This window comes from Phaenicophaeus curvirostris, chromosome Z (genome assembly GCF_032191515.1).
Source record: "Phaenicophaeus curvirostris isolate KB17595 chromosome Z, BPBGC_Pcur_1.0, whole genome shotgun sequence".
NCBI lineage: Eukaryota > Metazoa > Chordata > Aves > Cuculiformes > Cuculidae > Phaenicophaeus > Phaenicophaeus curvirostris.
In genome coordinates this window covers 57,168,768-57,194,444 of record NC_091431.1, presented here as the reverse complement: position 1 = coordinate 57,194,444, position 25,677 = coordinate 57,168,768, and the positions used below count along the sequence as shown (strand labels likewise).

Below are 25,677 nucleotides of genomic sequence, written 5' to 3'. Positions count from 1 at the left end.
TTTGCCCCTAGAGCCTTGGACTGTGACTTGTAGCACAAGCTCACTCACCTCGTTGTCCTGATGATTAATTTCGCTAAGATTTGATTGTTGCAGAAGAACATTCAGCAGCCTGTGGAAGCAATGACATAATCAGTGTGCTGTACTGACTAAGCCTGAAAAATTGTCATTTTTTGAAAAACAAGACATGCAACTTCAAGAAAAATCAGTATTAGTGATGGGTATAGGTCAGAATCTTAGGTCTGATCTTTTTCATACTAGAAAAGCAAACAGGACTTTATGGCTTACTGTAACAACAGAAATGTAGTGCTGGGAATTAAAAGCAGAAGAAATAGGAAGAATTCTAGTGCCGATTGCCAAGCTAAAATCAGAGTGCATAAAATACATATGTGCAGGTTTTTGTATGTTAGCAATTAATTGTCATTTTATAAAGTTTTAAATGAACAGTGATCAGTTCTTAAGAGGATTTTTCACTCTCCTTAACTCTCATGGTAATGTATTGTTGTGTACTTGTTTGTGTGTGTGCATGCATGCATATGGTATATTTTACACACACACAAACCAATGGTATTGTACAAGGTCTAACAGCGTATCTGTTGGGATAGGACAATTATGATATAAAACACAGCAATGCAGTGGTTCACATTTTATAGAATATCAGACTACAAACACTCCCCTCTGGTGAAGGGAGCAGTTGCAATAGAGCAGTTGTATAACACATTAGTAAAGTGCAGTGATATTTTTAACACTGCGTGGATATTTTTTCTTTTCCTTTTAGTATCCTATGGAGATGTTCTGAAATCAACAGAGGTCTGGCAAAGATGGCTGTGTTTTCTAGTAGGATGCTAAGTGTTTGGCTCATATACCTGAGTGGATGTGGAAATGAATAAGGCTATCCTGTCACAGGCAGTAACAAAGCCAAATAGCATAGGTCCTTACATGGGTGTACAGTTCTTACGATTACAACAAAAGGAGAAATATATCCTTAGCGAATTCCTAGATAAGATCATAATGCAATTCTGTGACTCATCTGAAGGTGTGAGTTTACTAGAAACCTTCAAAACATGCGCACTTAAAAGACACGCTGTTTTGCAAGGAACTGAAAAGATGAAGAAGTGTGCAGGCGTGAACTCTGATAAATGTAGATAATGCACAGTTCAATATTAGCATACATTTATTGCAATGCCTAGTTGTAAAATGGAAGAGGTATTTTGTGGACAATTTGCACAATGACTCGGTCTCAGAAATTTGGTATCTGAAAACAAGTCAGGGTAAAAATGGTTTAGTGCGCAGAAAGATTGCGATAAGCGTAATGCACTTGTAAACCAAATTTATCATGTAGTTTTATAATTTGATACATAGTTCTGTGGTTTAAGCTCAGATATAATCAATGAGACCATATATGTGAAGGAAGTTTCATTATTTGAGTGTAAAACCTCTATCAACAACAAACTTCGTCTCACTTACATCCTTGGTCCAATATGGCAACCTTAGTGCTACCACTTAGATATCTAGATATTCAGTAATGGAGCTGAGACTTCTCTGGTATATTAAGATATGCCTATCTTAAAGGCATAGGTCAAGAAATCTGTAGAATCTCTTTCCACCTTTTCTCTCAGGCTCTGTGGAATCATAGAATCACGAGGTTGGAAAAGACTTCTTAAATCGAGTCCAACCATACTTATCTGCCACTAAACCATGCCCCTTAGCACCTCATCCACCCGTCTTTTAAACACCTCCAGGGATGGGGACTCAACCACCTCCCTGGGCAGCGTCTGCCAGTGCCCAATGGCCCTTTCCATGAAAATTTTTTTTCTGATATCCAGTCTGAACCTCCCCTGGCACGGCTTGAGGCCATTTCCCCTTGTCCTGTCCCCTGTCACTTGAGAGAAGAGGCCAGCTCTCTGCTCTCCACAACCTCCTTTCAGGTAGTTATAGAGAGCAATAAGGTCTCCCCTCAACCCCCTCTTCTCCAGGCTAAACAACCCCAGCTCTCTCAGCCGCCCCTCATAAGACTTGTTCTCCAGCCCCTTCACCAGCTTCGTTGCTCTTCTCTGGACTTGCTCCAGAGCCTCAACATCCTTCTTGTGGTGAGGGGCCCAGAACTGAACACAGTATTTGAGGAGCGGTCTCACCAGTGCTGAGTACAGGGGCAGAATAACCTCCCTGGACCTGCTGGTCACACCGTTTCTGATCCAAGCCAAGATGCCATTGGCCCTCTTGGCCACCTGGGCACACGGCTGGCTCATGTTCAGTCGGCTGTGGAATGTCTTGAAGCACATATATCAATTATCAAGTCAATACATAAATTGTCTGATCACTGTCTCCCTCTTTACATGTGGTCCATGTGCTGCCTCCAGCACATGGGGTTGTAGCAACAGGCTGCCGCCTTTAAAATTTGGCTGAAAAAAGCACTCAATGGTGGCCATTGCATATATCCTTTTGGCAATTACAAGGGATTCTGAAGAGTGACAATGACCATGATGGAAAATCTCCCCCCTCAGTGCTCCAGGTATGTCTTCTAGGCTTGAGCACACCCAATGAGAAGACAGGAAAAGGAATTGAGCAACTGATAAACTCCTGTGCAGAGCAAAGGTCGGCTCGTATCCATGGAGAATGTAAAAAATGTTCAAGGATCCCTGTGTGCTGCTGGTAAAGTAGATTACTGTTTCCTTTCAAGTAGGAGCATGTGCTGTGTTGTACAAACATTTTCCTTGTTCTGTGGAGGCTTTGTTTAATGATAGTGACCCGTACTTTTGCAGAAACCTCAAACTATTCTCTCGAAGTGATGCATGAAATGCAATGATAACATGGAAAATGTATATGGCTGTTAAAAAAGGCTGGAGAGCAATATCAGCAGAAATGCGCAGAGGTCTGGTCTGGTCTGATATGGTGACAGCAGCAAAACTACAGATTCAGTGATTAAGTCATATTTACATTTTACGCATACTGAATGTTTTACCTGTCTCTAGTGTCTTCCTATCCCTACAGATATGATTTACTTAGGAGAGTTTTTTGAGTGAATTCATTCATATGTACAAATCAAAATTCAATTATCTTTCTTATTATCACAGGCTGGAATAAGACAAAGAGAAGCTTTCTTAAGACTGCTTGTGAAGACACTCTGCAGTTGTTACTCTACCTTCAGTAAATGTAGCTGAAAATAAGCCAGTCCACCAAACCTCAGCTTCCCCTTTACAGCAGGAGCTCTCAGAGAGGTTGTCATGTGGAAACTTTTCTCACATTTGCCATGCTACTCAGAGGAGAAGTCCAGAGAAAGAGCACCTTGTAATATTTCTTGAGGGGAGGTGGTTGAAAGGTAAGTGGTCAGGGGAAACCCAAGGTTTCAGCCTCTGTTATAATTCTTTTCCCCACCTGCTGTTGTGATTTTAAACTTACCTTACCTGGCCATATATCTCCGTTACACAAGTTTTGTACGATGCTTTTCCTCCTCTCTATGTTTTTTTATGGTAGCCACTAAATAAAGGAGCAAGTCACAAGTGTAACTGTCACAGCTGACATTCCTGACTCGGGTTCCCTTTTGGTCTGAGTAGCTCATACTGGTGACTACCTCTTGAACATACCTCACGTCAGGCTCTGCAGTAGCAGCATGTAATGGCAACCTCCCATTTTTGTCAGGTATGTTCTGCTTAGCACCGTTTCTGAGTAGGCTGACACAGCCTTCCAGCCAGCCCTAAAAAAGAAATTAGAGCATGTCAAAGAGAAAACTGAAATGTGTCAGGCCATATCTTTGCTTGGTGGTTCTAGTGCCCATGTGTGGCTATAGCTGTTTCTGCCAGCAAGGGAACTGATCTTTCGTTTCCCCAGTGGAGGTCTCTCAGCACCCAGACTAGTTCCCATTACTGGTTCTCCCTGGTAAATCTCAGACTGGATCAGTCATTCATTTCTGTGATAAGGTGTTTTCATTTTGTTTTTTCTGCAGCTGTGGCAAGTACCTACTGAGTAAAGAGTGATTAAAAACCTGCTAATTCCTGCATCACTAGGAAATGCTGCATATATTCCTGCATGTGGATTTAATTATGCTAGTTTTGACCAAGAACATGTGCACTTAATCTCATTTCCTTTATGACATTTTAGCAGGGATGGGAAATCAATAGTAAAAAGTCTTAGTGTGGTTGTATAGACATTGTTGCAGCAGTTTGAAATAGTATCAGTTTTAGACTGAAAACAGCACCAAAACAGATATGATGAATAAGTTCTTGGACTTACTTGACCTCAACAAAAAAGCAAGCAAATAATCTGGTAATGACTGCAGAAATCTTTCAGTGTATATTTAAGTCTCAGGGAAATCAAACATGTGCTTAACCTTCCGCAGGCAATCCATAAATACTACTTCCTCCTGTATAACCTATGTTAGATTGACATTACTAGTGTTTATATGGTATGGAATGATGGAATCAGAAAGTGCCTGTTGCAGCTCCTGGTGGAAGTACAAAACCACTGAATTCTGCTTATGATTTTGGCTGTGGAGCTCTGCTGACTTCAGTTCTCTGGACAGTCATCGCAGCCAAATGCTCTAGAGCTCTGATTATAGCCATCACAGAAACTGAAATGGAAACTTCGAAGCCTGGGTGGTTTAAAACTTTTCCAGTAATTTCTTTCTTTTCCAAAGAATATTTTTTCCCCTCTGGGAAATGAGGAAGGGAGAAAGAAGCGTGACACTAATTGTGGGATTTTTTTGAAAATATCTGGCAGCGGAAATACTTATTCTCAAGTAAGCGGAGAATGCTCCTTGCATTGAATGACACTGCCTGTTTTGCTATTTTCTACACTAATTTTCTGGCTGAATATTGCATAGCTGAGCAGAAGCATTGTTTTAGTACTGACTTTGCAGGAAGAAACTAGATTCAAGGGATGTAGTTTAATTAGGCTGCTATGGTACCTGTTCAAAGGAATTGGTGGTCATCCAGCCATAACTTATACTTTGCAGCACGGGTGAACATTCTTTCCTCCTTTCTGTCCAGTTAATAATGGAAGCCCATAGTCAACCTCCCCTGCCCAACTAGCTTGGTCCCCATCCTCTCTCTGGATCCTTAATTTCCTCCAGTGTGGAGCAGAAGACTAAGGAGAAGAGAATCATCCTTGTGTTATTCAGATAGTAGGGCACCACATCTCTGTTCCCAAACTCCTCAATGGGATGTCTATCCTACTATCACTTGCATGTGTTTGGGGGACTAGATTGCTTGTGATCTGAATATCTGCACTGGCATCTGCAGTGCCTTGAACTTAAGTTCTTAACCTCTCTGTCCCAAGTCCAGCACTATCGTCAAAAAAACCAATGCCCTGTCTTATGTGGCGTGCAGGAAAGCATGCCTGCTGACCACCAGAATTTGAGATAGGAATGCCCCTCTGGAGTATAAAAATCTGATACTGACAGTGGGAGGGGAGAAGTTAATCTGCATATTGAGAACAAGAAGGGACTTACCAGTGCATAGAAACAAGTGGTTTTCTTGAAAGCACATGAAGTGCCCTATATCTAGTGAGATCCCCATACCTTTTCGGATTTTACAATCCCAAAGGGAAAGGATGGTCTGACAGGAGTCCTAATCATTTCCTAATAATCATTGCTTCCAACTCTGCATTATAGTAAAGTTTACAATTTCCCTGTTGTGTAGAACCAAACATTTTTTTTTTGATATATAACCAAATCTTATTTAGTCTGTGTGTTTACTCCCTTCATCTATCTTTCCATCCTTCTTCCCCAAGCCCTGGTACCAGATAAGTTGCCAGAGATAAGCTGGTACGTCCACAAGCATCTTGAGTATTAATGTTGGCTCCCATCTTCAGCAGAAGCTTCACTGTATCAACCTGTCGTCCTGACACAGCATGCATCAATGGTGTGCAACCTGGGGAAGAAAGTAGAATGTTCTTTTACAATTTTATTTTTCAAAACCATAAGATAGAGATACTTTCTTGCTAGTGTTATCCTAACAAATTAACAAATCCTTTCTCTGACAATTTTCCAACATTTGTACTCAGCTTTTTGTAGGCTGGAAGTTACCGCTGTGCGAGTTACTGACCACCGACTTCAGAAAAAGCATGACTTTACTAGCAAAAGCCTTGCCTCATTAACTCTGCTTCTGGTGGGAAAAGTGTTTTTCTGTTGACAAGCTCCCAGTAGGAACTGTTTGCTTTGTACACCATTTTGGAGGCTGATGGTCTTCGGAATGACTGGTAGCCAGATTACACTTGGGTAGTTTTCTCAAAAGATTTCAAAAGATATTAAAAAGATTCATGATTTATATATTCAAAAGATTTATGATATCAAGCCCTATCCCATGCAAGGGTGTATGTGTGTGAGTAGATGCTCTGTGTAGATAACAACTTATTTTAAAGACTGGATTTGCTGTAGCATATTTTCTTTTATGTTGTCAGGAGAATTTATCACATATTCTACAATTTCTGTGCAAAACCCCTGAAAGCTGCATTTAAACCTAACAGTCAAATTTAATCATGAAGTATTATGATATCTTTTATTATAATTGCTTCCTCTTCCTTCCATTCTGTTAACTGCTGAATAACAGCAAGAGATTTACTTTCAGAATCTGACAAAGCAATTTAAAATAACTAAGTTGGGAATAAACGTGAATATTAGAAACTATAAGACTACTAGAAACTTCAGACACAACTGAAGAACAATTATTCTTACTGGATTCAATAAGACTGCTGAGCAAATTCAGGCTCGTCAACCTGAGGTTATGCAGACTCTGCCATATGTACAGGATATGAGCCATATGTTTTGTCTTGCAAGACTGGTCTTTAGTTACAGTTGTATGTACAATCTAGTAAACAAGTTTATTCTCGAGCTGAAATACTTCTGTTTGCTCATCACTCTGACTCCACCCACTGCCCTTCATACGTAGTCCCTCTCCCACTAAAGTTCTGGACTGAGAGCATTTTAGCTTATTTAAGTGTTTTCCCTACTGACTGATAGATGTTCTAAAGCTAACAGCTGGGATGTCTTGTTTAAAGTGCAGGAAAAATTGGTAACTTGCTAGAAACTGGTAAAGATTTGCATAGATAGTATTTGAATGGACCCTTTAATAGAAACCACAACAAATAAATGCTTTTGAATAAGCAAAATCTTCCTTGAGAGAAGCTTGCAGAGGTCTGTGGCTCTAATTCACTTGGAAAGCAGCTGAATATAAAACCTAGCCAATGGACAGCACTTTGTAATAACATAGAACAGTAATCTGAAAACAATAAAGCACTGTCTGATTATAGCAGAACAACTTGTTTGTATCCATATTAAAAAAATCTTACAGCTACAGGGTGAAAGAAGCATCCAAACTGAGCATTTCCAGTGGATGTTCCAAAGAATAACTCAAATTTCCTGTGTTCTGCTACTGAGTATAATTTACTGAACACAAAAATCAGGATAAGAAGTGGAAAATTCAATTACATGCTAAAGCAACTAATCTTCTTCATTTACCCTCTCTGTCACAGCACTCCAGGATGGAAGGATCTTCTCGAATCACAGCAGTTAGTGTATTCACATCGCCATTAGCTGCTGCTTGGAAAACCACGGTCAAATCAATCTCTTCTGCTGCATCACCTGCAGGGTAGGAGTATGCCCATGAGTAAGTGGAGAACAAGTACAAATGATTAACTGTGAAAATGATGACACTTATTTCACTGAATTTTTGTGACTATATAACTTGAGGTGGAACAAAGTGTATCAAAACAGCACTGTGGTTTTCCTTAGTCATCTGAAACTTGTTTTTTATGATAACTTCTTCCAAAAACTATCAGACTCAGATGCTGAGAGTACATAAGAAAACTTCTGGAAAGCTTCCACCACTTATAAGGAATTGTACTAACATTAATGTAACATGACATGAAAAATGATGAAGTAATAGCTGAACTAGCTCATAATATTGCTAGGTAAACATTTATGAGATAGTGTGAAATCAGTGTTTTCAGTGTCAGTGTTGTCTTTGCCCCAGTCAGAAGACTGAGGCTTTTCACTTCCCTTCTCTGCCATGTCCAGGGGATTTCTCTTCTCAGGAGAGTAAACTTCTGGCAGCAATGATTTGTGTTAATAATTCTGACAAAAAAGGAAAGGTAGACTACTGGTTGGAACCCAAGAGAGGTTTATTTTGTTTGGCTGTTACAATATGAGGTATTATTTAAAGCAGATGCCTTGCAGGACCTGTTTGTGAACACTCCTCAGATTTTTGTTTCTAGAGAAAATAATATGATGACTCTCTCTTTGCTTCTTTCTTTGTGACTTTCTTCCAGATTGGTCATCCTACACTCCACATGCCTACACTTCATTTGGCTTCAAGTGAACCATTACCCTCTTAACCTCAGGATTCAAAAGAGTTGATTTTTTGGTGCAGTGTCAAATCTGATGTAATGGTAAAATGCTGCAGATATGTATTGTGAGTCAGCCACAGACTCATGTTCAATTTTAGAAAGAGTTTCTGATCTCTATTAACTCAAAAAGAGTAGTGAGCTGTGCTTTTCATTGAGTCTGAGGGTCAAGGCCACAGAGCATAACGTTTGTCAAGGCGTTGCACTACCCTGTTAGAAGGACAAAGAAAAACTGTTGCCTAAATCACACTGGAGAGTTGCTCAAAGGAAAGACAGCTTAAGTGACTGATGACTTATCCTTTCTATCATGTCTTCCAGGGATAGCACAGCTATGTAAGCTATGCAACGAAAAAGGGAGATGGTTTAAAGATGGTTTAAAGAGATTTTGAAAAGTTAGTAAAAAGTCTTTTTCATATTCGAAGAATACATTATTACAAACACATTGATATAAATTATATTTTAAACATTGTCATGTATATTTCTCAATATAAAAGATCTTTAAAGATAGCTTTACAGTGTTAGCCACACTATTCACGTTGTTTTCCGATGCTGTTGCAGCTGAACCTGCGTGAGCTCCATGCTGGGGTTTACAGCCTCGTGTAATTCCCCACGTTTGACCTTCTCTCTCTGGGATGTAATCATCTGTCTTGACTTTAAAACTTGGCTGCCATGAAAACACAATCTAACTAACTTGAGAATGGTTAGTCTGTCAAACCTGGAGCTCTGGTTAGGGGACTGGAAAAAAATAGAAGGCTGATGTTAAATCTGCCTTCACCAGCACAAAGATTCCCTCTCCATCATTATTCAACTAAGGAATTTAATTTCTTTTCTTTGTTCTAGCTCATCTTTTAAATGACACATTTGATAAAACTTGTAAATTAAAAATGTTAACTTGATTTTTATTCTATTGGGAGACTCTTGCTGAGGGAACTGCTCATTTGGCTTAGAAGCTTTGATCTGTGTACTTTGGAGATCAGGACAGACTAAGAGTCTTTGTCTCTGGAGAGTCATTATCAGTGACTAGTATATGGAAAAAAGTGACTTTACCACAAGACTCATTAATTAGATTTCCATAGCATACCAGATCTGCACACTGTGTTCACAATCAGTAAACTCAGCAAAGATATGTTAATAACAAGCTTAGGTCTGAGCACTGGGCAGAAGGCAAGGAGACAAGGCAGAGATTCATCGCTTGTGTTGCTCCTCTTTGTGTTGCCAGTCTCTGGAGGTACACAGGAGGTGCCATCCATGAGCACCAACACAGCTCCTCTCAAAGCTACATGTGGTGGTGGTTATATGGGAATAGTACAGAGAAGATGCTGCTGGCATTGGGAAATAATCCATTAGATGTACTGAGACAGACAGTGGTTCAAAGGGGCCCTTACCTCCTTTATGCATTACATAAGTAAATTTCGTACTTAATGTTTAGCTTTGTAAGTAGTTAAATTTGCGTTCTGTGAATGAGGAACAGAGGAATACAGGCACAAAACAAAACTCCCCATCCAGCTGCAGGATGGCAGGAAGATGAGGCCATGGATGTACACTTGTGTGGGGATCTCTAACTCATTCTGCCCTTTTTCATCTAACTAAATCACAATGCCTTACCCCCTTTCCCTTTGCTTGTGCTGGGCTGAACCTACTTTCCTCAGAGCAATTATCTTCCTATATGAGGAAAGGAAGCAAAACTCTGACTGACTGGATGGATGGATGGATGAATGAGAGAAGAAATGTTCCCCATGCTCCACTCTGCTCTTGTTAAGGCCACACCTTAACACCTGAGCCACACCTGAGATTCACACTTCCCCACTGTGAGTCCTAGCTGACAGAGCAAGGAGAGGCAGTGGGCCAGGCTGTCACCCCGCTGGCAAGAGAATGAGGAATTGATGAGTGCCTGTATTATGCACCTGAAATAAAGTAGAACAACTATAATTCCATTTCTGTAGGGTGACAGGACTACAAGTGTGTTGTCTTTAACATGACCTGTGTGGCTTTTGGTGAGGGATGAGGAGGAAGACAGATGCATGGTCTTCCGATGCTTCACATGAGAGGGAGCAGGAAATGCCAGGAAGACTTGGATGTTATTTATGCCGGATGCACTTGGCTTCAGGGGATGCAATGTCTCCCACATCATCTTCCTCCAACTTATCCTGTCAAGGAATGAGGGGGCATGGGCACAAAGCTAGTAGGCCGTTTTCTTTTTGCAGATACCTCCCTGGGTAGGAATAGTTTGGAGAGTGGGCGTTTTGCAGAAGGCGGTAGGGAAGTACTGAGTGAATATGTCCCCCTCTGTGAGCTTACCCTGCTGGGGAGCTCGGCTGTGGCTGGGGTACCAGCACCACAGGGGATAAAGGGCTTGTGAACAGCCAGAAGCATGCTCTTCCATCTTCAAAAGCAGTAGGATTACTTCCTTTATTATCTCACAGTTCTGTAAATGCCAGTGAGTACTGATGCTGGATACATTTTACATTTTATTTTGGAAAATCTCTTTGCTGATGGTGAAAGAAAGCTGTCAGTCAGCTTCAGGAAGGCAGGAGGTCTGACTAAGAGCCTGCATATGGAGCAAGGGTAGGGAGAAACTGCAGGCTGGCATGACAATGGAGTAGAAGGATCTGGAAAAACCTTAGTAAGCAAAGACCAAATGACATAGAGAGCTATGAAGTCTTCTTTTGCTGCTAAAATCCTCAGAAAGAATCAAATTTTAAAGCCAGTCTATCTGAAATAAGCTGCAGTGCTTTAAAAATCACATAATTTCTGTAGGACAATATTATTGTCTTTTGCTGGGAAAAGGGGATATATAAAGAAACATGCAAAATGATCACAGGATTCAGAGTAATGAAATTAGACTGTTTATGACAATAATTGCCCTCTGAATCTCCTATGAAGAAAGTATGTTTTACACAATTTGCAATGTTGGCAAAAGACATGCTAAACGTATCTAATTGCATGCTTTCTCCTTCACTGGATTTTTAAGGTCTGAATAAATTTACTGCAGCTTAGTGTATGTGGTCTTGACAGTGATGCATTTAGATATTGGTAAAAACAAAAATTTTGAAAACTGATGACTGGACAGCAGGATAATTTATCTTGATTGTGAAGAAGAAATAGTTATGTATATAATTTACCCTGTTTTATTCCTATAAACTCCCTATTGTCCAACAGTAGCCAAATGCCTTACATGATTTCCCATGTCTTGTTGTCTGGACACAATACTAGGCAGTTAATTTGGTTCAACCTGTCAGTGTCAAGGGAGGGATGAGTGCAGTTTTTGGAAAACTGTAACTCGCTTTCTTATTTTATGGATTTATTTATTGCTTCACAAAGTAATAGTCCCTGTGAATGTATTGGTCTAGGCCTTTGTCTAGCTTTTCTGTTTAAATGGTAAAACATTTTAAGCCAGGCACAGCACACATTTAAATAGCATCAAGCAGCATCAGGAGGGGAGTGATTTCTGACGTTACTGGGCTCCCTTAAGTCCTACATTGCTACTACTGTTTCTGTTGATAAGTATTATATTAATAAGGAGTACTATAGGAAGAGCTGCAAAGAGCTAGTATGATTTTTAAGACTGGAATGCTGTTTTCTTGGTCTGTACCTGAGATACTTTTATGACATGTAAGGTGGGGAAAGGGTTTGTAAGGGGGTTAGATGATTTTATTGGGCCAACAGTTATTGATCTAGTATGGTTGAAAGCTAGTCTGTATTGTTCCATTGTTTTAAATTGCTCCAATGAAAATATTACCCTTCTCCTTGCTAAAAATGTTATGCCTGCTTAAATCAGTAATGTGCCAAAACATGTACATGGGACTTAGCTAAAATCCACCATACACTGTAAATGTTAAATATAGCTTTCTTTGCATGATAACCGATGGGTTTAGTGTCCCATTGCTGTGTGTTGTCTGTTCCTGCTCCCCATCTGCCTCCCACACAGCTAGCAGGGGAGGCAAACAGTATGTTACAAACCATCTAATGGACCAGCGTCCCTGCAGTGCTGGTCCAGTGAATTTATCTGGAGGGTACTCTCTTGCTGGGAAGAAGCTGTGAGTGGAGCGTGACATGGGTCTTGAGATGAAGCTGGGCAGGAATAAGGATGGGTCAATGTGGACAGTAGCCTGGCTCGAGGAGGGGCTTCAGATCAGGAGCAAGGGGAGGTACAGGCAGATGTAGCCTCCGAACTCTCTCACTTCTACCCAGATAAGGCGGTTTGGGTCAGTGGTCTCCTGCATGGCTGTCTGCCTCCCTATCCATTTGAAGAGTTGACTTCTTCCCCAACCCTGGTCGTATTCCAGCCTCATTGTCAGCACCACTTCCTCAGGTGCCTGACAGCCATCCCCATGGCACTGAGTATGCAGTGTTTCCCCTCTTGATCCCCTGTCTGAGCACTGCTGTGTCAGTGTGTGTCACTGCATATTCATAATGCCTCTAGAAGAGGAGCTTGAATATGGCTGTTTGAAGCCGCAGGAGCTCAGTCAACCCCACAACTCTATCCTGTGGGGAAAATGCTCCTTCTGTCATTCACATGTGACCTAGGAGCACTCACCTAGGAGTGACTGTCTCTATTCCTGCAGGAGCGATCCCCCTTCTCCTGTTGCACTTGCCTTCCTTCTTTATCCTTTCTGGTAATATTTTTTGAATCTTGTCACTCAGTTTTGCTTGATGGCTTCCCACTCTTCCCCATCGACTCAGGTTGGGTCCTGGTTGGGCTGTTGTAGACACATACTCTCAAGACTTGTTTCAGACTTTGGGTGTTACTGTGCCTGAAAGGCAGCCATATGCCCACTCCTTTACATGGACTTTACATGTATTTAGTTTGGATGCACCAAAAAGTACAGGCCAGCACAAAATTACAACCTGTGGGACTTGGCTGGCCAAAAGCCCTGCAGTGTCCGTCTTCCTCTTGCCCTTCATCTTTTTGTACAGCCAGCACTTTCATTGTGGGGCCAGCGTGGCCATATCAGCTTGGACACTTTGCAGGTGTGTACTGGAAACTGGCCACAACACACAAATTATTTGGCAAGCTGACTTAAAGAGAAATTTGTTGCAACATGGGCAGTCAAACAATGACAACTTCCTGGTTTGGAAGCATAAAAGGAATGCCTCTACATTCCTTATAGGGGATTAGACATTAGCAATTAGGCATAAAAGCTCGTATTGGCAGACAATGACATGAATTTTAATCATTTAACTTAAAAACAGGCAATAACAAAGAGACATTTGTATTTCCATAGCAACCTTACCATGCAGAAAATCTTCATGTTGGGTGTTTTAAAGATATCTTAAATTCACAATTATGGCAGTATTTACCTATACATCTAAGATTTGTGGAAGAAAAGTTGATCACTTGTCAGCACCTAGTCCTTTTAGTGTATACAATCTGGCAGACATATGAAAATCAGCTTTTCTTAAATTTTACTCCATTTTAAACTGTTCTGTTTGCTAATATTGCAATTATTTATATACATATCTCCATAAGAGGACCAATATATAAATAAACAATAAATATATCCATACATCTCTCAGTACTAAGAATAAGAACAATTAGATGCTGTTGCTATTCTGCTGAAAATTTTTATTTTAAAAAATCACTGTAGCAATAGGCTGAAATTTCCCTGTCTAAACTGATAGAAATAAATTCCTTCACGTGTAACCAACATAAATCTCTATGAGACCTAATATTTCCCTAAAATTTTTGTCATTCATTCTGTCAAGTAATCTTAATATGTTTTCATGGGAGGCATGGGAGGTCTAGAGGATTTTGAAAATTTGTAGCAGGTGACTTACCTTTGTGCTGATCGAACACTGATGAGGAACTGAAATCCATTGTGGTCTATCTCATTATTTACAACCAGACCAGACAAATTTAATCTCCTGGGTTTTCAAGGAAGAATCCCATATGTTACAGTAAACAATGCAACGATAGCTGTTGCCAGTCGTCTTGTCAGAAAATTAAACTTGCTTTACGGCTGCAGGTTGTTGTCAAGGCAAGGACATTATCACCAGCCTAATGGGAATGGTATATTCTCTCTGTTAACAGTCCCTTTTAAAATTACACCCCTGGAAGCTTAGCGGAGCTCCTGAAAAGCATTTTATCTTCAGCAAGTGTAACTGCCTGTAAGCAGCTCTGAGAGATGCTGCAGCTCATCTAACCTCATCAGCTGAGCGCTGCCTGTAGACAAACAAGCCTTGGAGGGTGAGTGGGACTTCGCTGGCAGACGGAGCATGTGCAGAGCTGCCAGCGCAGGTAGGGTGCAGTATCCTCGCTGTGTTGGCTGAACTGCATGTGCTGCACTCACAGACAGCCCTGCAGGCAGGATGCCTGCAGCCATGTGCTGTCAGCATGTATCTGAGGGTGGCTTATGAAATGATGCTTTCAGAGATTATCTGTTTCCTGGGTTTACTCCCACACGGAGAAGACAAATTAGGAAACCCTTTCTACCTTAATTTAGTACTGTGCAATTGCAGTTAGTTGAAGTACAATGTTTAATGAACAGTTAATAACTGAAAGCATATTATCATGGCTGAAGTGGATAGTGATAGCTCCAGTAGCATAGTGCAACAGGGATAATAGTTCATGGCAGATGCTCCAAACCCAGAGTCTGCCAAACCAACAGCAGACCAGCCTCTTCAAGCTAATTTTTTGTCTGGGCCTCTATCTCCCTAAACTGGAAGCTCTGACTCCACTGTAAAGAGGAGGGGGCCCCGGTGAGCTTTGCTTTTTGACGGGCTGTTTCCATGGAAGAAAAAACAATAAATGGGCTGACTTGGAATTAGCTGGGGCTCTAGATCATGAGCAGTGCCTAGGTGCTGGTGGATGGGATGGATATAACAAGTTTACTTAGTAGTAGTGCACTAGAAGAGACATGCTGCTATCGCTGAATAAGGCAAATTAATATACGAAAATAAGGAAAGCCAAGATCCTTTTGGCCTAAGAGTGCAGGCAGAACCTGTGCTAAAGCTATGCCTAACTTTGGCCAGCCTAAGAAGCCCCTGGACATTATTCACTGTATTTAAACTGTTCTGGTGTTTTGGCCAATTTTTGTGACTACAATGGGTGCTAGAGACGTAATCTACATGTGGACGATGCATGCATCTGGAGCTGATTCACACTCCAAGCATCTGCTTCTGAACCTAAGCTATGTGTTTAGGAAAATATAGTATAGTCCAGAAAGCAATATAGCATTGACAGGTTGAAACAAAAGCCAGAGCTGGAGTCCTCAAAAATGTGACAATGTGATCTGCTCAAGGATCCTTAACTGTGGAGAGGCATCTGGTGGAACTGTGGAGCCAAAGACTGGCTCTGCTTCTTTCCTCGATTGCTCACTGGTTTGTACTTCCCCTTGGCTCAGTTTTTTTTTATATTGAGGAGGGATCCACCGTGTGGCAAGTGCTGGCTATGCAGTCTGGGAACAGAGTATTCGTTAGGCAGATGGTCAGCTCCTAACTGGCATCTTCTTGCCAGGAGAGTGGCTCTGGAGGTGTCACCAGCAGGTGAAAGTACAGTCTGTCCAGTCTAACACCCCTAGCTGTGCTCAAAGAGCTGCCATGGCTGCTGGCTTCATGGAGGAGGCACTGGAGCTGAAGACGTGTGATCAGGCATTTTAAACCACAAATGATCATTCCTTGTGATCTTCAAAAGATCACAACAGTGGCCTTTTCTTCATGCATGTGACAAGAGGCCCTTTGTCCCCTGTGTACCCAGGATTTCTGACGCTGAGCACTGGTGCGGTGCAGATTACACGGTTAGCTGTCTGCTCTGCTGTCTTCTGCTTCTCCAGGGGGAGAAAATACAGTTAGCTGATTCCTGTGGGTCCCAAGTGGTGCTCAATATTCCCTATGGCACTATGTACATATTTGCCAGGGGCTCAGCTTGCCTTTAGCTATGGGAAGGCCAGGCACTTCCTCTGAGATAGGTGTTCACAGCCCACTGGAACAGCATGTTTGAAAGCCAACAACTCCTGTACTTTGCATCCACTGGAAGGAAAAGCAAGACAAATGGTTTAGCAAAACACCTTTCCCCATGTAGAAGAGACTACCAGGTGAACACAGTTGTATGTCTCAGCTGTGGTAGACATCTTTCAGCTCAAAGTGCCTGAAAGGCTGAGATTTAGGAGTTGGTCTTGAGTTGCTGCCCTCTCTGTAAGTATCCTTCTACTATTTCTACAGAAGACTTGAAGGAAATGTCCTCATATTACTCAGAGCCTCCTGTGTTCACTGGCTATGGAAGCCTAAAGACAGTAAAGCTGCAAAAGAGGTAGTCTTCTCTAGGCAGCAAGTAAATATGATAGCTTTAATATTGTTAATTCACATTTATATTTAAATTAACCATAGCGTTCCTGCCTTTTAATACTGCTAGTGGTAGAAGGGGACTTTTGTGGAGGGTTCTTTTGGTGGAAGAAAAGCCTGGTACAGAGGAATGATGAAAAGAGGCAGAAAAACAGAAACCTTTTTTTTTTTTTTACATGTCTGTCTGCCCGTGTTTGCCTGTGCATCAGCATTTGGCTCTGAATAGGGTAGTTAACTCTCCTTCTCCTTCTAACTGTTGTTCATTAGGTGAATGCAGAAGTTGTGGTGAGACCACAGAGGATGGTCGAAAGATATTCAAATGCTATGTAAATATTATTTACTGGAGTGTAGAGCCGAGCTGAAGACTGGCAATGCAGAGACTGAGCGATCAGCGGTAGCTGACAGCCACTGCTCTGTAGCATGTTGCCATCATGAGCATGGACTCAGCTTACATAACTGCTCTCCTGCTGTCCCTGCAGAGAGGGCATTGGCCAGGGGGCAAGGGCACTGCATCAATTTTCACCCTGACACAGTGCTTTTGAGGTAGTATGATTGTCTGCCCTTGGGAGGCGCCCAGAACACCAGTGTCCCCTTCTGTAAGGAGATCTGCCAGCAACCAGCACGGCAGAGACAGCAGCTCCAGGGCTGAAGTGTTTCCCCACAAACATAAGTGTTTGCACTCTCAATATTGATTGGTAAGTGTATAATCTAGTGAATGGAAGTAAAAATGAACAAAGGGATACCATCAACTTTCACTTTCCCTTCCTAATGGAATCCAGTAATAATGGTAATCTGATTATAAAGTATTTCAAGTACCATGCTATATATTCTGATTGGATATTCATCCTCAGTGTTAAGAGTGCTGCCTGTGTGTGAAGTCAGACCTTGGCAGAAGGATTCAGCTGTGCTCTCTGGTGGGGATGGATACAGGGTCCACCCAAATGAGAAAAATGTCCATTAAAATGTGACTAGAGAAGGGAGAAGGAAGTCAGAGCTTCTTCTTGAAGGTTCCCACATGAAATGTAAGACAAAGTGAGGATCTATTCTGCTCTGCCCCTGCTTTTCTAAACCAAATACATGCTCTGCTAAGTTAGTATTTTTGCTCTTGACTTAAATGTGATCAAAGCATCTCCCATGATATGATTTATTGGGATATTGCTAGCATCCTGTGAGACAAATTTAGAAACAATCCAAACATGCCTGTGAGTCCACTCTGTAATTAGAGCTGTTAATCAGTAACTGGTTTTATGGATATTGTTTTCCCAAATGATACTCTGTTTGTAATTAACTAAACCAATTATAATTTTTTTTCTCAGACTGATTGTTTGGCCCACTTCAGAGGGAATGAGGAATCTCCCGCTGAGTCTATCACTCTTACCATGCTGTAGTTTTCTCTTGTTATTCCCCAAAGACTTCCTTATAATATTTTCAGGTCTAAAACTGCATTTAGTACCTCTGGCATAGTGTAAGGCTGGTTTGAAAAGCCTGGTGGAGTAGGGAAGCTAGCAGTGCGTGTTGAGGAGCAGATTGGGTGGATGTGGAGACCTGCTGAGTCAGGAGGGTCAAGGTGCAGGTCTGTCTGTCGATGACACCCAGGAGCTGGAGCCAGGGCATGCCACATTCATGGTATTACATCAGTAAAGGGAAATTTGTATGCAAACCCTCACTTTTTAATTAATTTTTAAAAAAATGTTGAGAATGTTTGTTCTGCAAGATAACATATAGACAAAGAAAGTGCCCATTACAGGCCAGATCACAAGTCCACCTAGGCTCTTGACCACTAGCAGCTGTCTGGCAAACTGCAGGACAAGTGTGTAGCGAGATTTCCTCTGAGCAGTCCCCAATCTTTTTCAGATCGTGGTGTGTAGAGTGAAGTCTCTAAGGCAGTCCTGTGATTCTGCAGACTACCAGTAGATGGTGAGATGGGATCAGCACTTGGCCTTTTAGACCATCAGAGGCAGCTCTTGAGCAGAGACACTTGCATTGTTTTTCTATTAAATCCTTTTAAGTGAGGGAAGAAAAGTTCATTTGTGGGAAACCGGTAATCTCTGACATTATGCAGTGCATTAAGAATGCCTGCAAATTAACGAAGTCCCATTCCAGATAAAAAATAACAGTACAGAGCATGACTAATCATCTATGAATGGTAAGCTTTGAGAGACTTGCTGTAAACCTTTGTGATAGTAAATTTGCATCGGTAAAATACAGGAAAAGCTTAACATGTGATTTTACCTCTTCAACTACAAAATCCTCTATCTTAAACAAGAAAAGATAATCATTTAAAGGCAGTGGGCTGAAAACAGTATTAAGAAGAGTGGATCAGAAAGATAAAACATACTGTATGTCTTTATAATTAAAAGGCAAGGAGAGAAAGTCACCCCTTGCAGCAGTGAATCAGGAGAAGGCAGCTGCCTCTTCCCTAGTGGACAGGGATGTACAGATTGGGAACCCCACTCTTGTTGTGCCACTGGCTTGCTGGGGCAGCTAGGTCAACTTGTCCTTGTACTGGATTCAGAGTAATAACACCTGATGGATGTGTGAATGTCTTTTTAAGGCTATTTGCACAACTCTGCTTTTGTGGGCTTGCTGTAAGGTTTTCCTATAAGTCACAGAAAACTGGACTAGTAAGGAAGTGTCAGTCACTCTGGGACCACTACCTGTCATAGCAGTGGTTGTGTCCAGACTCTGCAATGGGACAGTTGGATAACATTGGCAGTGTAACAGATCCAAACAGCACAACTAAACAGAAAATCTGAGAAGTTAATTCTTGGAGGCTGCTTAAAAAAGAAAGAAGTTCATGCACTGCTTCTGAGAACATTTAGGTTATATGGATGGCAAGTATAAAGTTTTCAGTGAATTAGCTTTAGTTGTAGAAGCAAGAGGAATCTATTCACTGTGTCATAGGATTATTATATCACACATATCTACCCTGTTCCTTATTAATGCTTACAATGTAATGATACCAGATAGCCACACTTAATATTTTTTGTGCAGCAAGCCAAGCCACAGAAGCACATGCTTTCTTTCTAGTCTTGATTCTCCAAATCTCTTTCTCTGGCTCTTAATATAGAAATCAGAGGACAATAGCAAGACTAAGTCCCACACCCATATCTTTATGTTGTGTTCTTTCTAATTATTTCAGTTTCTTATAATAGTGGGTGGTTTTGTCCCAGAGTTATTACATGTCCTTGAGATGCTGGCCCCTCCTGTCTGACCTGTGAAAACCCAGAAATTGTTTACAGCCCTTACCCTGACATCTCACTGCCTGTCTGGGGATGCAGCATGCTTCAGGGAAGCTGACTAACGTAGTTATGAAGGCATGATTATAGTCAGTGACAAATCAGATTTATACATAAGAAAAGCAAAGTGGTTGCTAGAAAAAATAGTAACATGAACAAAACCATTTTGTCAGGGCCACATTGCAATCACAGGTATCATTAAAGCTGAGCATCAGAATTTACACAGTGCCAGAAGAAATACTTCTTGCTTCCTCCATTCATGTCTTGTTATTATCTTACGCAATTTTTCTTTTTACAATTACAACCTGGAACTATTTTATCTTTTCAGCTGGTGATAATTTTTGTACTGTACATTAACTCCAGTACATGCAAACAAAAGTACAATGCAATAACACATGCCAGGTGGTTACTTAGGCAGCTTTAGCAATGACCAGGATAGGCCAGATGTAAATAGATATATAACAGGTAGATAATGCAGCTGCATAATGTTGCATCAAAAGCTGCTCCTCTGACTCTTTTCAGTGTGGTTACAGAGGGCTGTGTAGTATGGAGTGAATGAGCTGATGGTTTCTGTCTTTTTTGTTTGGGATAATTGAAGGTGTGTGTTCATGAAAGTCTTTGATTAGCAATATTTTACATTTCATTACCAAGGTATGTTGAGGGCCCCTATATGAGAAAAAAATATGAGTCTTTAACACGCAAACTGCAAATGGCTGCACAAAGAGTTTAGTCCTGCATTCCTTGCATACCTGGGACTCCTGTTGAAATCTCATCCCAGATTATGAACTTTACTTCAGTTTTGCAAGGTGACAAATACATTAGCAGTAATGGAGCACAGGAATCTGGAGTTTGGTATTAGTATACTTACACAGAAGTGGCAATTTAACTATAAGTCGATGAAACTCAAACAAAAAAGCAAACGTTTAACTGGAGTCTTAGTATACGTAGTGCCCTTAACTGTCAGCATTTGAAGTTAAGCAACTGAGTAGGACACAGCACCAGAGGTAGGTGCAGAAGCAAGCCAAGCACAATGGGAAACACTATGATCCTTTTGAAGACTTACACAATCACTGCTGGAGGTGCATAAAATCTACAGTCCAGCAGGACAGTCCAGTAGGATTGCAACAGCCTTTATTATCACTGTGATGTAGCCAGGGTAGTTCCTGGACTTAGGAGGGCTGTTTGTGGGTGCCTCCTCCACCTGTACAGTAACTACTGTAATTACTGTGAAATTATGGTCGTAATGGTGGAGCCAAGAAGAGGCTGTGGTCCCATGGTGTCATACAGGGCTGAAACCCAACCTGAAATATCTTCTGAGGTCCAAAGATTTTCCAGTCTTCCTAGGCAAGACATAGAAAGGTTAGGAAGAGCAACCCAGGTTAAGTACATTGTAGATGTCACTTGGAAGGCCAAAGCAGGGTCACACACGCAGCTAGCAGCCCTAGGACTTGCAAAAGGCTCCCAAATGGCCATACAGTCTAGTGTTGGGTTGCTCGATATCCTAGCTGTGGGAGCGAGGGTGGCCATACCTGTTGAATACTAAATGGGGACATTGCTGTGTTCTTCAGCAGTCTGCCCTTATAGCCTCTGTTGTTCCAGTTTACTGGAGATATTGTAACAATATCCATCTGTTATTCATAAAAAGCAAAAGATTTGTACATGGAACTGATGTGGCTTTAAATGCTTAAGTGGATGTTTGCAGGAGGGCTGTTGTAACCTTTGCTTGTTTCTTAGTGTGATTTCTAGAATCAGTGTGCAATAGAAATGTAGAAAAAAAATTTGCTGCTGACAAGTGGCTTTTATATGAAGTAATTTTTGAACTTCAGAGGACCTTTCATGAGATTACAAAACCATTTAAGTGGGTCAAAGTGTGGCCTAAAACTATGTGGATACTTTAACTGTCAAGAGAAGCTGGGAGTGCTTTGGGACCACTGGAAAACTGTGTGTGTGTTTATTCTGTATATGATGGATAGGCATAAACTCACTCAATTTGTGCTCTGACACAAGACAAGCCTGTTTTGTTAGCTCAAGCCCAGCATTATATGGGGTGTCTGTCCGCTATATCTCGCATATATACATGGGAAAAATAAGCACAAAGAGGAATGTTCCCTCTACAAATATAACTGAAACCTCCACATACATTAGAAAGTAATGATTCACAGATTACATACATAGGTATGGAGGAATAGGAACATGAGAGCAGATGAGGGGAGGTGCTGAGGCTACCGCAAACAATGGCAGCACCTGCGAATGGGGGCTGTGCTGCCTGGCCTGGGCTGCAGTGCAGCACTGTACATTGTGTTGGCTTTTCTGTGGCACAATAGGTGACAGTCAAAACCTCAGGGCTTCTTCCCTGCACTGTGTAGCCTGCAACGGTTGTGCCTTCCCAAAGGTTAAAAAAGCAAAGACCTTCCTGCTAAAATTGCCCCATTTCAGATTTTTTTCCAGAGAGAGGGAAATGTTTTTCACTCTGGTAGGCAGGCTTAAACTAAAAAAAAACCAAACAAAAAATCCTGGAAAACATGTATTAGCTAAGCAAAAGGCAAATGTGCACAGTTTCTTTGAAGGTGTAGCTTGTAGGGGAATGTCTTTGCTTTGTCTCAGCTGGCTGAGAAAACAGCTTCCATGGCAGAAACTGTTGGTGATGGCAATATTGTGTCTGCAGGTATTGGGCATGTCTTGGACAAACTGGTGATTGCAGGTGTACCGGCAGCAGGCTCGTGTCAGAGACAATCTGTGCTTGTGGGCAGCAGCATGGTCATGCAGCCACCCCGAGGCTAGTGTGGCCCCTCAGCTGGCCTGGGTTTCCAGCAAGCTACATGCAATATAACTCACCTCCAGGTTCACCTTCATCCTGAGCATCAGCCTGGGCCTGTGCTTCTCTTCTTCTACATGCTTGCAAATGTGATTCTTGTACAAAGGGGCTATTGAATCACATGTGTTTGTGTGCCTGTGTGAGCTCTTCACGTAGCTGAGATATCTACAGCATGTTCTGAATAGCTGGGGAGTATACACAGGAAATCGAATGTTGCCCATGCCACCACTAATTCTGTTTCTCCTTTATTATCAGACTGTGTGCTTCTTGTTTTGGATGCTTGATCAACCCTCTGATCACCTGCCGTGCTTGCCACTGGCTGATGGGTGGCACACAGGTACAAGAGCACATCCCCAGCCTGCTGGTAGGCTCCACAACACATGCAGCTCTTGCCTCCTTGAAGGACCTGCAGCAGAAACGCAATGGCTAGTAGGAGGTGCACAAAGGCGGTGATGACTGGTTTGTCACTTACTTGGGCACTAAAACTAAACACCTGACAGACTCACCTCTTTATCCTGCATGAACACTTTGCTAAGCAACTTGAATAACTTTGGAAAAATTTGTAAGACTTTAAAATGGTTTTGCGATTTGTTGTGCAACTGACTAAAGGCAGAAGTCTTTCAAAATTCTTCGAGCATATTTCTATCCTTGAATTATTTTGAAATTATAGTACATGCGTGTTGCATGTTTTTCTTTCCTAACTGGAGTCACTTTGGCAGCCTGTAAGTTCTGAGCTACTTGTTGTAACATTATCAGGAGTGGATAGGACGGCATAGAAGTAAATACAACAAATACATACATTTTTAGAAAAAGTGAGTCTTATGGAATTGGCCAAGATATTTTAAGTATGTGAAAATACATGCTTGATTTGTGTGTGTTAAAATTCAAGTTGGCTTATTAGTAAAGGAAGTCCTTTTCAAATATTTTTTTCTACTTCACATTCGGTTTGCTGTGACTTGTGAGATTGGTTATAATCTACAATTGTCTTGAGAGCTGCAAGAATATGAAATTGTCATGTCTGCAAATCATGAAAGTGTCATGAATCTGTGTGGATGAATGAGAAATTTTAGCTCATCTTTATTGTCCTGCTGTTGTAAAATATCAGTCATTATCTACTTTTCTAAGTTTTCTTATGCTTTTTTTTTTCCACTAGTAGGAAGTACACATAAACAATTTAGGACAACTGTGTGCAGGGATTTAAATTTTTTCAGGCAAGGCCAGAGCTTTCCCATTTTCAGGAAGCATTTTAGCAAGTAAATTTTGTTTCATGTAGTGCCCTCAGATGGCCACTCAAAACAAGATGAACAACAAATAGTTTAGTCACGTGCCTACTGAGATTTGCAAAATCACACACACTGTATTTGTGAACAAACACAGTAGGGCCTTTACCAATCTTTAAATAGAAGCTAAGACAGATTATAGAAGTTCACCAAAAAGATATTGCAGTGGGCTCAGACGCAGAAAAAAAATAGGAGATCTGCATGAAACAAAGCCAGATAATAGGCAACCTTTTAGTGAACTTGCCTAATCCAGGAGGAGATTTGCTGGTGGATGGTGGGGAGGGGCAGGAGACTGTCTCTTCTCCTCCTGTGTGGCACATGCTTCATGTCACATGCAAAGGGAACAGCTGTGCAGCTTCTCCAATCCACTCCATGGCTGTAGTGATCTCTGCCTAATCCATGACAGAATTATAACTCACTCTAGGTGAGGCCTTATGAAATCACTCCATCGAAACTCTACAGTTAGGAACAATTGTCTAAAATTAAGACCAAGAACACAGTCATGCATCCTTTGGTCAATTAACAAAAATGCTGAGAGACTGTGTATTGGTCTGACTAGTCAGGGTAGTGTCTTTGTGACTACTACATGATCACAAAGGCACTTTATCTTCAAAGTTACTACAGGATCTACAATATTTATGAGACTAGTAGGCCATCTGCTCTAGTGTCTTCTCCAGCAACAGTAAGAAGACGGTGCTTAGAAGTGTAGGAACTGAGCAGATATAGAAAAACCTTTATCTGGCATGTCCTTCTAGATCTCAGCAATCAGTGCTTTAGAAACTGCATGTGCTGGAAGATGTGTCCAGGTCACCACAGATAATTATACTCAGTTTATCTGTTGCTCATCAGTGTGCCAGTGTGTTACAGGACTTGTGTATGCTTCTGGGTTCTACATCATCCTGAATTACATGGTTAAATTTCTTGTGCTCGGTAATACTGTGCTTTCAGAAACAGTTATCTCCAATAGTTCCTCTTCGGTTCTGGACCAGCCTCCTTTACATAGATGTTGCTTAAGCGACCAGATAGTGCAGGTATTTTGAGTTTGGTGGATGTCTGTGATAGAGAAGAACAGCAACATAGCGATGTCTTGCATTAGGGGAAAAAAAAAAAGCATTTCTTTGTCATATTTTTACAACTGAGACCCATGAATTGAGATAAACTGAAGGACATTATTAAAAGACCTTCCTGAAATAAAATACCCATGTAGCAATGAGAATGGGATACAGATATTTCTATGAGCATTTTCGCAGGACCACATTGTTAATGTACAGCTTAGCCAGAGCAGGTACAGCAACTGCTTAAACAGAAGGGGCAGATTTACCTAGGAGGGTCTGCTGCTGAATCAATGGAGTTCTGGCAGTGATGAATTTAGGCCAATAATTACTAAAACAAATGAAAAATAGCAGCCAGAGTTTATAGTACAAAATACCTGCCATTAATATCCATCATGATGACAGAAAGGCTTCTGGAGCATCTCAGAGCAGGTTTGCTTTTCTTCTAGTAGGAGGGTACTTGAGAGGAGAGAAGATAAAGTTATTTCTTAGTCTGTAAAGAGGCTAGAAAGCTTAGCTTACTTAAAATTGCTTAGCAAACACTCACAAACTCTAGCTTACTGTAAGGCCCTTCCTGCGCAATCTGCTGTCATATTTTTGCTTTGAGTATGGAGGACAGTATTTCACAGAGGCATTATCAGAGATGGAGCAAATATACCCCCAGGTGTCACTGGGCC

General features: G+C 41.3%; 1 protein-coding gene and 1 long non-coding RNA gene across 3 annotated transcripts in view; one reads left to right on the top strand and one right to left on the bottom strand.

Moving 5' to 3' along the window:
* ANKRD55 (ankyrin repeat domain 55) overlaps positions 1-14,520 on the bottom strand; it is a 50,679-nt gene extending 36,159 nt beyond the window's left edge. For both annotated transcript variants that reach the window (XM_069879784.1, XM_069879785.1), the window contains exons 1-5: positions 14,113-14,520; positions 7,451-7,573; positions 5,734-5,864; positions 3,582-3,691; positions 49-109 (exon numbers count right to left, since the gene is read on the bottom strand). In XM_069879784.1, the coding sequence (XP_069735885.1) occupies positions 49-109; positions 3,582-3,691; positions 5,734-5,864; positions 7,451-7,573; positions 14,113-14,152 (465 nt within the window). In that variant the 5' untranslated portion in view covers positions 14,153-14,520. The remainder of the gene's footprint in view (positions 1-48; positions 110-3,581; positions 3,692-5,733; positions 5,865-7,450; positions 7,574-14,112) is intronic.
* Positions 2,433-25,677, top strand: part of LOC138732975 (uncharacterized) — a 46,358-nt gene continuing 23,113 nt past the window's right edge. The window contains exons 1-4 of the long non-coding RNA XR_011339353.1: positions 2,433-3,316; positions 3,472-3,636; positions 5,725-5,855; positions 7,465-7,598. This is a non-coding gene — a long non-coding RNA (uncharacterized lncRNA). The remainder of the gene's footprint in view (positions 3,317-3,471; positions 3,637-5,724; positions 5,856-7,464; positions 7,599-25,677) is intronic.